The sequence below is a fragment of the Neovison vison genome, chromosome 11 (assembly GCF_020171115.1).
Source record: "Neovison vison isolate M4711 chromosome 11, ASM_NN_V1, whole genome shotgun sequence".
Lineage (NCBI taxonomy): Eukaryota > Metazoa > Chordata > Mammalia > Carnivora > Mustelidae > Neogale > Neogale vison.
In genome coordinates this window covers 151,723,697-151,737,270 of record NC_058101.1, presented here as the reverse complement: position 1 = coordinate 151,737,270, position 13,574 = coordinate 151,723,697, and the positions used below count along the sequence as shown (strand labels likewise).

At 36.8% G+C, this 13,574-nt stretch overlaps 1 protein-coding gene across 1 annotated transcript in view; it reads right to left on the bottom strand.

Annotated features, from left to right (window-relative positions):
• Positions 1–5,892: 5,892 nt before the first annotated feature.
• FZD3 (frizzled class receptor 3) overlaps positions 5,893–13,574 on the bottom strand; it is a 110,924-nt gene continuing 103,242 nt past the window's right edge. The window contains exon 7 of the mRNA XM_044225023.1: positions 5,893–5,936. Coding sequence (XP_044080958.1) covers positions 5,933–5,936 — 4 coding nt within the window. The 3' untranslated portion in view covers positions 5,893–5,932. The remainder of the gene's footprint in view (positions 5,937–13,574) is intronic.

The following is a 13,574-nucleotide window of genomic DNA, read 5'->3' as shown; positions in this document are numbered from 1 at the left end:
CCAATTTCCACTAATCTATTTTCTATCTCTATAGATTTGTCATTTCTGGACATTTCATATAAGTAGAATCATACAAAATGTAACCCTTTGCATTCTGCTTCTTTCACTTAACATAATGTCTGAGGTTCATTTATATTGAAATATCTAGCAGTAGTTCCTTCCTTTTCATTGCTGAAGGGAATCTCATTGTATGGATTTGCCACATTTTGTTGACCTATTCACCAGTTAATGAGCATCTAAATGGTTTCCATTTTCGGGGCTATTATGAATAATGCTGCCACGAACATTTGCAGGTAAGTCTTTGTGTGGACATATGTTTTAATTTTTCATGGGCAAACACTTAGGAGTGGAATTGCTGGGTTGTATGGTAAATTTTTGTTTAACTATTTAAGGAACATCCCAGCTCTTCTCCAAAGTATATATATTATTTTATGTTCTCACCAGCAACATATGACATTTCCAGTTTCTCCACAGCTTCATCAACACTTGCTATTATCTGTCTTTTTGAGAATAGCCGTTTTGTTAGGGTAGGGTTTAATTTGTAGTTTAACTGGAATTTTCCTAGTAGCTAATGAGATTAGGCATCTTTTTATGTGCTTATTAGCCATGTATATATCTTCTCTGGGGAAATGTCTACTTAAATCTTTTGCCCTTTAAAAAAATTGGTTTGTTTCTCATTACTGAATTGTGAGAGCTCTTTATATGTTCTTGATACAAGATCTTTATCTGATTTTCAAAGATTTTCTCCCACTCCGTGGCTTTTCTTCTAATGTTGTTAGTAGTGTCTTTTTAAACACCAAAGTTTTTAATTGTGGCAAGCCCAATTTATCAATTTTTATTTTATAGATTGAGATTTAGGTCTAAGAGCTTTTTGCCCAACCCAAGGTCATGAAGATTTATACCTATGTTTTCTTTTAGACGCTTTTTAGTTTTGTTCTTACATGTTGGTGAACACTGTATTTTAGCTGAACATTTGTGTATAGTATGAGTTTAGGGTCTAAGTTCTTTTTTTTTTTTTTTTTGCATATGGATATCTACTTGTTCCAACATAATTTATTGAAAAAAAAACTACCTTTCCTTCTCTTAATAGGATTTTTTTAAAGAAATATTTTATTTATTTATTTGATAGACAGAGATCACAAGTAGGCAGAGAAGCAGGTGGGGGGGGGGACAGGCTCCCCACTGAGCAGAGAGCCCAATGCTGGGCTCCATCCCAGGACCCTGAGATCATGACCTGAGCTGAAGGCAGAGGCTTTAATTCACTGAGCCACACAGGCGCCCCTCTTCTCTTAAATTTTCTTAGAATCATTGTTGAGAATTGATCAACCATAAATTAAAGTTTTTTTAAAAAACTCTCAATTCTGTTCCATTGCTATTTGCCTATTTTGTACCAATACCACATGGTCTTGTTTCTTGTGGCTTTATAAGTTTTGAAATTCAGCAGTACAAGACCTCCAACTTCATTCTTTTCTAAATTGTTTTTGCTTATTCTAGCTAGATCCATTATATTTCCATATAAATTTTAGGAGCAGCTTGTCAAGTTTTATAAAACCCCTGCTGAAATTTTGGCAAGGATTACATTAAATTTATAGATCAGTTGAAAAGAATTTTAATAATATTGAGTCTTCCAAACCATGAAGATGGATTTAGCTCTTCATCTTTTTTTTTTTTTTTAAAGATTTTTATTTGTTATTCGACAGAGAGAGACACAGTGAGAGAGGGAACACAGCAGGGGGAGTGGGTGAGGGAGAAGCAGGCTTCCCATGGAGCAGAGTAGCTCTTCATCTTTTTAAGATCTTCTTTAGCATCTTTTAGCAATGTTTTGTAGTGTTCAGGGTACAAGTTTCACACTACTTTGGTAGGTTTATTAATATTTCATTTTTTAAAAGATTTTATTTATTTGAGAAAGAGAGAGAGAGCATGAGCAGGGGGAGGGGCAGAGGGAGAGGGAGAAGCAGATTCCTTGCTGAGCTTGGAGCCTGATCAGCACTTGATGAACCTGAGATCACGACCTGAGCTAAAGGCAGCTGCGATTAGCTTACCCAGGTGTCCCACTACAAAATATTTTCTGATTTCCCTGGTGATTTCTTTTTGACTCATGAGTTATATAGTAGTGTGCTCAATATATAAATACTTGGAGTTATTCAAGATTTCTTTGTTATTGATTTATCATTTAATTCTGCTTTATTTGAAGAAAATACATTGTATTATTTCAATCCTTTTACACTGAGACTTGTTTTATGTCATAGCACAAAGGTTGGCAAACCATGATCCGCACGCAAGTCAAATCTGGCCTGCCACCTGCTTAATAAATAAAATTTTATTGGAACATAGCCATGCCTACTTATTTATGCATTATCTCTCACTGCTCTACTGCTACAAGAATAAAGTTGCACAGCTGCAGCAGAGACTCTATGGTTCACAAAGAAAAAAAAAACTATTCTCTGGTCCTTTATAGGAAGTGTTTGCCAATCCTTGCCCACAGCATATGGTCTATTCAATAGAATGTTCCAGGTGCCCTTGAAAAGAATGTGTACTCTGCAATATTTAGATCACATATTCCATGTAGGTTCAGTTAGGCTGAGGTGGTTGACTGTTTTCTATATCCTCAATGAGTTTGTGTCTAACTGTTCTACCAATTACTAAAGAAAACCCCAAACTATTACTGTTGAAATGTCTATTTCCCCTTTTGTTTCCGTCAGGTTTGATTCCCTGTGTTTTGAGGATCTGTTCTCAGGTATGTATATAATTGTTACATTTTCCGGATGTATTGGCATATAAATGACCTTCTCTGATTAACATTTATGATATTAGCATAGCCTCTACAGCTCCCTTATGGTTAATGCTTGCATGGCATATCTTTTTTCATCTTTGTACTTTCAACCCATTTTGTCTTTGAATCTAAGGTGTACCTCTTGAATAGTATATACTATGACATTGGTTTTTTATTTAGGTTGTTGATTGCTAGCTTTTGAGGGGGTATTATCATGCCAAATATAAGTATTGATATGGTTAGAGTTACATTTGCTACTTTGCTACTTGTTATATGTCTCTTGTCCTTCTTGTTCTACTATTCCTCCTTTACTTCCTTCTTTTGTGTTAAATAAAAAAAATTTTTAGTAGAACATGCTAATGTCTATTTTAACCTTTTTGCTCTATGTTTTTACCATTACCCTCTTACTATATGGATTTTCTTACTTTAGGGATTATACTATGATTATGAAAACTACCTCAAATTAATACTAATTTAATACTAATATAGAATATTTGGTCCAACATAGCTCCATTCCCTTCCCCTTCCTTTGTATTTGTCATATATGTTGTCATAATGTCACATATATATGTATAATATATACATTATAAATCCAACAGTAAGTTTTTATTATTGTTTTATATAATATAAATGTATTTTTACTCTTTTAAATAAGAGTAAAAATATCTGTGGGATCTTTCATGTTGCAATATGATTATTTGTAAGAAATATATATTTGGTATTCAGATGATCAAAAATATATTTCTCACATATAATTTGTCTTCATCCATAGCTCCTGAATTGCTTCAGGGCCATAGGGTGAAATGGGTGTCTTGTAATGAAGGTGACTTTTGAACCACACCCAAGGGGGGCGGCTGGTTGTCAGAAGGACCAGTCATGTGATTAGAGGGTTGGAACATTCAGTCCCACCCTTCTAACCTCTGGGGAAGGAAGAGGGGCTGGAGGTTGAATCAGCCAATGTCCAATGACTTAGTCAGTCATGACTGTAGTAAAGCCTCCATTAAAACCCAAGAGGACAGCTTTTTTGGCTCTTTTCAGAGAGCTTCTATGCCACCGAGCTGAGCCCCTTCTGAGGACAGAAGCCCACTTGTTTGAGATCTTGGTCTATGCATCTCTTCATCTAGATGTTGTTTTGTATTCTTTATCATATCTTTCAGTAAACTGGTAAACCTAAGAAAGTGGTTCCCAGAGTTCTGTGAGCTGCACTATCAAATTTATCAAAGCTAAGGTGGAGGTCCTTGGAGTCTTCAATGTGTAACTGGTATGTCAGAAGCACAGGTAACTGCCTGGGGCTTGTCACTGGCATCTGAAGTGTGATGGGGTGGGGGCAGTTCTATAGGACTGAACCCTTAACCTGTGGAATCTGATGCTATCTCTGGGTAGACAGTGTCAGAAATGAGTTGAATTCTTGACACCTTGCTAGTGTCTGAGAATTACTTGGTGGTGTATGTGGGAAATAGCCTCCCCACCTCACCCCTACTCCCCAACCCTGTTGGAAATGGATTTGGGAATCTTAAAAAGCATATTAACCCACACATTTACCATTTACCATTTATCCATTTCTTTCTGTATCTTTGAGTTACTAGCTGGTGTCATTTCCTTTCTGCCTAGTGGACTTCCTTTAGTATGGTTTTTATACAATCCAGCATTTTGACTGCTTTCATTGGGAGGGTCATTCAAAGTATGTACAAAGCCTTCCAGCTGCTGGGAATGCAAGTTCACTACTTACTCTCCAATCTACTCCACACTGGCTTCTCTCCCACCTTTCAATAACCTTCATGTTGTAAAATCACATGGCCTCTCTCAGTCATCATCTTATTTGATCTTTACCCATCACTCAACCAGTTGAGCTATATTCTCTTTTTAGTACACTTTCTCTCCTGGCTTCCCTAACATATTCCCTTGATTTTCGTCTTATCTCACTGGCCTCTCCTTCTTGGTCTCCTTTCTTGACTTTCTGTCCTCTACACAACTCCTCTTCTCTACCCACTTTTATCCAAGGTGATCTCATATAGCCTGATTCTCCATCTTGATGAGTCTTAAATTTCTATCGCAGGCTGAAATCTCCACTGGAAATCCAGACTCATATCCAGCTGCTTACCTTGCATCACTTGGATCACTGAGAGTGACTTAAACTCAATCTGTCCAAAACAGAGCTCTCAATTTATTCCTCTAACGTTTATTATTCCTCCGGTCTTTTCCACTTCAGTGACACCATAATCCACCTAGCTGCTTTGACTAAAAAACTAAGAATTATCTTTAATTCATCCCCTTTTCTTCACCTATAACATCCAGTATACCTTTTTGTTTTGTTTTGCTTTTGTTTTTTAAGAGAATGAGGAGAGGATGGGCAGAGGGAGAGAAAATCTTAAACAGGCTCCATGCCCAGCGCGAGCCCAGTGCCAGGCTCCATCTCAGGGCCCTGAGATCATGACCTGAGCCAAAATCAGGAGTCTGCCACTTAAATGACTGAGCCACCCAGGTGCCCCCAGTATCTTGGTCTTAATGACTCTATCTTCAAAAGATGTCCTGAAGCTTTCCTTTTGTGTCCATCTCTACTATACCATCGGCATGCAAGTCACTATTATCTCTAACCTATACTAACTCAGCTGGTTTTTTATTGGTTTCCCTGTGTGCATTCTCGATCCTCATAATCCATTTTCATATATCTGCCGGAATAATTTTTAAGAGAAAACTATGTGATGTTAATCCCTTAATTAAAATGCTTCAATGCACTGTTTTGCATTTTGAACAAAATCCATAATCTTTACCAAGACCTTTAAGCCCCTCCCTATAGGATAGTTATAGCACCTATTATCTTAATCTGTTAATTTCTTATTTATTGTCCGCCTCCTTTTATACTCAACATTCTGATTACAGAACTGCAACAGAACAACTGCCTGTTTGTTCCCTACCATAACCTTAGCAATTTTATGTGACCAATACATACATATCAATTAAATCCTTCATATTCCATCAAGCTTCCTTTATGCCCAGTCTTCATGGGAGAAGAAACATCCTCCGCATTTGTGCTTGCATAATAACACTTTGGACACATCAGTACTCAGGTGTTCAAAAGTACATCTTCTCACTAGAGTGTGAACTTTGCAAGCGTATAAACAGAGTAATTTTCATCTTTGAATTCCTGGGTCTTACTCACTACCTGGTAAGGAGTAGTAAAAAAATGAGTATTTACGGAATAAATGAAACAATTAGTGCATACTATTGAATCCTCCCAGAAATGTGAAACATCAATTTAAGATTTATTTGAGAGAGCAAGGAGGGGAGGGGCAGAGAGAGAATCTCCAGCAGACTCCCTGCTGAGCAAAGACCCTGATGGGGGACCCCATCTGGGGCTCAAGGCAGGGCTTGATCTCATGACCCTGAGGTCACGACCTGAGCTAAAGTCAAGAGTTTGAGGCTTAACCAACTGAGCCACTCAGAGACCCCTTCAGTAAACACTTTCTAACAAATCTGGTACCAAAAAATTCTTAAAAATATACATGCTTCATTGATCCACCACCTCATGTGATGTTAGTTTAAATACTTCTATTGTATTAATTACTGTTCGGTAGCTCATCTAATATTGTTTGAAGTTGATGAACTTTCTATAAGCCCCTTACGGTCCTTAATTTTGAGCTGTCTACAGAGATAAATGAAAAACACTCAGCATCATTCTTCAGCTGCAGAATAGAAGAGAGTACCCTACCAAAAAGCTTTTGTTATCTTCAATTATTTGTGAGTACCTGCTTAGTTTTTTGTTTTGTTTAGAATAAATTAACTTGTATATAACCTTTTGGTGTATGTGTGTTGCTCTGGGGTATCCAGAAACCAGGTAATAAAGCTATGTTTCTTAACCTTTTGACTACTTGGCACATTTGAAAATCTTGCTGTTTTCCCAAGGCATATTCTTCTTATCTCCTCTGACAAATGGGTGGGAATGTGGAGTTGATAATAATATATATTTGATTAACAGAGAAAAGTGAAGAGCAGAGTCGTAAAGAGGAGGAACAGATGGAAGAGAAGATAAGAGCAGGAAGGGGAATAAATGAAAACTGAAAAATTAATGGTGACAAGAATGAAGAAAAGAGATAAAATAGGAAGAGAGGCACCAGGGACTGATTTCTCTTATGACTCAATACCTCCAACCTGTCTCCACCCACAACAATCTGTTTCAGGCAACCTGCCAGCTCCCTGAAATGCTTCTTATTCTTAATGGACTCCTTGGGGCCATTTTCCATTACTCAATTGTTCACTGCCTACATGCTGCGGATGTGGGGGTATAAGGCTCAGTTTATTAGTTTTTGAATCCCGCTTTAACAAATTACCCTAAATTTAGGGGCTTAAGCAACACAAATTTATGATCTCTGTAGGTCCAAAGTCTGACATGGTTCTCATGCTGCTAAAATGAAGATGTCAGTAGTTTCTAGAGACATCAGAGGAATATTAATTTCCTTGCTCATTCTAGTTGTTGGCAGAATTTAGTCCCCAGCTATTGTGGCACTGAGATCTATGTTTTCTTGTTGGCTGTCAGCTGAAAGCCATTCCCAAAAACGAGAGGCCACCCACATTTCCTCACTCATGGCCTCGGTCCTCCATTTTTAAAGCCAGCAATGTTGGGTTAAGTCCTTCTTGTGTTGCATCGCTCTGACCCTTCATCCCTTGTCACTTCCCTAACCACAGCTGGAAAGTTCTCTGCTTCTAAGGACTCGTGATTAGATTGGGCCCACATGAATAATCCAGGATAATCTCTCCATCTCAAGGTCTATAACCTTAAACACATGTGCTGAGTCTATTTTATCATGAAAATAACACATTCACGTTTCCAGGAATTAGGGAGTAGACATTTTGGGGGGCCATTACTCTGCTCACCACACTCAAAAAAGTATGGGGTGCTGATCAGTTTGATTTCTGATTGTTGCTCCTGGGAACCTTAGAGGAAGAAGGAACAGGAAAAATGTATGAAGCACATTAGCAGGGTCTTGTTTTCATGTGAGAACATTAAATTAGGAGAGCCAAACAAAAACTGAAGGATTCCTGGGTAAGTCACATTCATTCACCAAGAATGTCCTCAAATTGGATCCTAACATGTTCTTTAGAATTAACAGATGGAAAAAGACAGCTAGGAAATGAATGGGGGCATTAATGGTGGAATTTTAAAGATTTTATTTATCAGAGAGAAAGAGGGAGAGAGAGCGAGCGCAGGCAGACAGAATGGCAGGCAGAGGCAGAGGGAGAAGCAGGTTCCCCGCTGAGCAAGGAGCCCGATGCGGGGCTCGATCCCAGGATGCTGGGACCATGACCTGAGCCGAAGGCAGCTGCTCAACCAACTTAGCCACCCAGGCGTCCCATAATGGTGGAATTTTAGAAGGTACCTACAGATCACTTAATTCACTAATTTTAAACAAATTGTTAAACTTTTTGAGATAATTATGGATTTATGTGCAGGTTTTTTTTTTTTTTTTTAAATAGATTTATTTATTTATTTGACAGACAGAGATCACAAGTAGGCAGAGAAGGAGGAGGAAGCAGGCTCCTGGCTGAACGAAGAGCCCAGTGTGGGTGGGACTTGATCCCAGGACCCTGGAATCATGACCCAAACCGAAGGCAAAGGCTTTAACCCACTGAGCCACCCAGGCGTCCCTTTATGTGCAGTTTTAAGAAATTATTCCCACACCCAGTTTTCCCCAATGGTAGCATTCTTTGTAAATACAGTACATATCAAAATTGAGAAATTGACATAGATTCAATCCATCTATTTTATATGGATTTCACCAGTTTTAGAAGCACTCACTTGTGTGTGTGTATAGTTCTATGCAATTTTATCACATTTGTAAATTTGTGTGACCACAGCAATAGTCAAGATAAAGAATGGTTTTGCAATTTACAATGTGGGTTCTTTGAGCTCTTAAGAGTTGCATCTAGGTGATTCAAGGATGCTGTACTGAGGAGAGAGATAAAAGGGCTAGGTCAAATAATTAAGACTTTAGGCAATTTCTCTTTAAACCAAAGTCTGCTTTCATCTGTTCTATGTACTGAGACTACATATACTGTCTGACAAAAGGATCCCAAGGCTAAAAACCAGGGGCTTGGTCCAACAGGTTCATTTTACAGATGAAGAAAGTATATGCATGTGCATCTAGATACCCTGCTACATACTCTATGCTTAGTACTCAAACTGCTAATGATCAAAATTTGTGTCGTTAGCTAATGACCAACATAAAATACTCAAAAAAACTTCACCCTAATTTAGCAGCCATAAAACCAGAATTTAGGATATTTTCCCATTTAAAAAAAAATATTTTCCCCTCTTTATTAAGTGTTTGGTTCACCTTAGAAATAAACTATCAGGAGATTAGTAAGAGCTACCCCATTCTTCTGTGAAAACCTTAATAGAAGTAATAGTGTACTGAATATAGTGCACACTGGATTCTTCAGTGGTTTTACACTATTACATGTTCAACACTATGGCAATTTTTTTTTTAAATTTTATTTATTTGACAGAGAGAAATCACAAGTAGATGGAGAGGCAGGCAGAGAGAGAGAGAGAGAAGCAGGCTCCCTGCTGAGCAGAGAGCCCGATGCGGGGCTCGATCCCAGGACCCTGAGATCATGACCCGAGCCGAAGGCAGCGGCTTAACCCACTGAGCCACCCAGGCGTCCCTACACTATGGCAATTTTAAGAGGGATATTCATAGCTGAAGTCTTTTGGAAGGGAACAGCTAGGGTCTGACAGGAAGTCATGGAAAAACTGGAAAATAGGACACAAATTGGAAAATTGGATTTTTTTTTTTTTGAAGACTTTATTTGAGAGAGAAAGAGAGCATGAGTGGGGGGGAGGGGAAGAGGGAGAGAGAGAAGCAGACTCCCTGCTGAGTGGGGAGCCTGAAGTGGGGTTCGATCCCAGGACCCTGAGCCGAAGTCAGACACTTAACTGACTGAGCCACCCAGGTGTCCTGAGAATTAGACATATTTTTCTTACAAACAAGGTTTGGAGAAAACATACCTTTTCTCAGATGTCTTGTCTAGAAAATAGTCCTGTGAAAGAATTATTGTGTATCTGTAGAGCAGTACCGATGTATGAAGGTAACAAAGAAATGCATTTCCACTTAATAGATGCAAAGCCTTTTATAACAATTCGAGTGGCCTCAAAATGGAATGGAAAGCCTTAGAGAGTAGTGAGCTTCCTGTTACTGGAATCACTGAAGCAGAGGCTTACAAAAGATGGTTTTGAAGGATTTTTGCACTGGGTTGGAAGTTGGACCTTATGATTTCTAAGGTCCCTTCCAACTAAAGGCTGTATGATCCACACAAGAAACTATTTTAAATCCTGGTCTGCTTTCTTATGCATGAAAAAAAAGGAACTGATTTGTTTCTGTGGGTAGGCTTTCCTACTGGAAAATCAATATGGATACTTTACATTTTTATCAACAGATACTTATCGAACCCCTATTATGTGCCCAGTAGTGTTACATAAGGAGGATAGAACAATAAATAGAGATGGGTCTTATCTATATTGACAAAATAAGTATGAAAGAAAGAGATAGGACACTGGATAGTTTTTGTTTATATATTTCTGTATTAAAGAATAATATGAATTCTGTTATTATAAATGAAAAATGTTAGTAATATTAGAATATAAAATATGAAACCTAATTAAAAAACAGCAGTGTCGGGCACCTGGGTGGCTCAGTGGGTTAAGCCGCTGCCTTCGGCTCAGGTCATGATCTCAGGGTCCTGGGATCGAGTCCCGCATCAGGCTCTCTGCTCAGCAGGGAGCCCGCTTCCCTCTCTCTCTCTGCCTGCCTCTCCATCTACTTGTGATTTCTCTCTGTCAAATAAATAAATAAAAAATCTTTAAAAAAAAATAAAAATAATAAAAATAAAAAACAGCAGTGTAATATGTTAAATAGTCTAGAAGATGACATAAGGAAATTAAAGGCAATCAGGTACTCATGACAAAATAGAGAACAAATTATTTAATTTTATTAAAAATTTCCAATTTATAACCAAAATATACAACCACTACATTTAAAATCAGTTTGTACACTCACAGTTAAAGTGCTAAGTAAAAACATTTACAAAAACTGACATCAATCTACTGTAAACAAAATAGATCTACAAGAGCAGAGTGCAAAGCACATCCAGCTAATGTGAAAATACAGTTCATGCTCTAATCAAGTGCACTTGCCCTACACGTACCTCAACAACAGTAACTTTCCCACTCACTCGGAAATGATGAACAATTTTAAGTACATAAAAAAGAAACATGAAGAGCTAATGCCACAAAATACAAGTTTTCAGCATAAACACTTTCTAACTAGATGCTTACATGAGAAAAGCAAGATTAAGATTTTAGAATCAATTTTAGAATCACCTTATCAATTTAATTCACAATACCATTTGAAAACTAAATTGTCAAGTGCCAGGTGTTTAAAAATAGTAGTTTTTTTAAAATTAATGAGAAAGGAATATTGTTTCTACCTTTGAATCTCTTGAAAAGAGGAGAAGGTGGTAGTCACATCTATAACAGTAAAGTGAGAAAAGATATTTTCCTACACTGAATGAGCGGAGATGGAAGAGAGATAGGCCTAGCTGGACAGTAGAAAAAACTGAGACTGAAATACAAAGTCTTAAAAGAGTATGGGTGATGGATATCTAAAATGCTCCTGATGTAGCTCTTGAGCCGAAAAACAGAGGATCAGCAAGGCCCTGACTTCAATGACCCAAAGATCCAAGGGACTAGCTCCCCTCCTCAAAGTCACTGAAAACACACAGCAGTTTCAGACATCACATAGGTTCCGGGAAAGAGAAAAAGATTCCCAAGTTAGGTCACTTAATGGTATTTCTTGCCTCAAAAGCTCAATATTCTAATTGATAGTAATTGTGCTCATAGCAATGAGTTTGTCTTTACTGCAGATTTATCTTTAAGACAAATAAAAGAGCTATAATCACTAACACATGAACAGGAATTAGAGCAAACTTCCTTCTTCTTAACACCTGAAAATAGATTATACTTCCAAGTACTGATAAGGAAGACTAGGGCTAGAAGGCAGATAGGAAGGTCTTAAGGAATGTAGCATTTGAGGAATAGGCCAGATGGAGAGTATGTACCTGGGGCTGCTACCAAGCAGTTACTGAGAGATCCGAGTCAACTTTATTTACTATTTAAGTATATCTAAGACTGAGACATCTAGATTAATATGGAGTACACTAGATCAGCTCTTGTTGGCTAATCTGCCCTTACTATTCATAATAATATTATTTATATGAAGAATATAGTATGAACTTAGAACAATCCAATCTACCTCTTAGATAACAGCTCTTCTAAAATCCTGGATTTCCTGCGTAGGAGCTTCATATATTTTACATGCATTTTAAAACTCATATACTTTTAGTATATTCAATAGTATTCATTTTAGAATGCCTACCAAGAAGGTAAAATTCTACGGCTAGCAAAATTTGAGTTCATTGTACACAACGTGTGTGTGTGTGGAACGGGTATTTTGCCTCTAAATGATATTTACAGACTAATCAATTGATATATGATAATATCCTGGGTTCTGAAAGTTTTTATGTAACTTATGTATTCCCAAAGGGTATTTGCTTCAATTACTATGATCATTTATAAAAAATATCTTTAAAACTAAGCAATTTCAGTACAAAACAAAGCAGAATGTTTCTGATAGGCTTGTGGTTATCTATGGTTTGAATCTCCTTCATAAAGTCACTGATAGATTGACAGAGAAGTTGGAATGGGAAGTCAATATACCTGTTCTAAAAGACTTTTGTTTACTTCTTTCTTGAATATGTATTATGAAATTACAAACATTTGATCCCTTCTGACAAAACCAGCAATTTTACAGAGTTCAGAATAATACTATTGAACTATGATGACACAGTATACATTTTTTTAAACTGTTTTTTTCTGAGAATCAGGCCATCTACAAAGGGTTTTCTGCAGAGATGACCATGATAACCTAATACACACCAAGAAAACAAGACAAAACAAAGGCTCACACACACACACATAAAAGCTCACATTAAATAAATGTGAGCTTCAGGTATCACATTTTATAGAAAGTGAAATAATAGCTATTGTTAATTATAGGTACAAATATTTATATAAATAATCCCTTAAATTCACTATCAGATTAAAATACAGCAAAGTATTTTCTAAATTAAACAATTTTAAATTAGAAGAAACAGTTTCCAAAGCTCTTTCAAATAACAAAAATAAGACAAATTAATAGATTTGAGTGTCAAATGAACTTTTCTTTTTGGGGCTGGGGGAGAACAATGGTGGTGGTAATATCTGTATTATACCAAAGTAAATGTCTAAACTTCAGTCATTCCTTCACAATATGCAATACTTTGAAACTTCAATGAAAAAATAAAACTCTCAAAAATAAAATTTGTATTTGAAAACAAAAGCAGAAAAGTTGAAGTTGGTTTTAAAGATATGTGAAATGGAATAATTCTAGAGAAGTAAAATTTTTTAAAAAGATGAATGATGAAGAATTCAGATTTATTCTGATAACTCACAGTAAAGGCTGAAATAGCACCTGATGACAAAATAACTTCTATACTAATATTTTCAAGTGAGAAACTCCTTTTTATGATTAAAAAATAATTTTAAGTTCACATATAAAGAAAATACAGTATTTTCAAGTACATATTCATCTCAGTTCAATGTAAAGAACTTCTGTATTGATCTTATCCCAGAAATATAGAATTATTTCCTATTAAATGTTTCTGCTGACAGGAGTAGTTCAGGGAAAAATTAGCAGGGCTAAAGGAG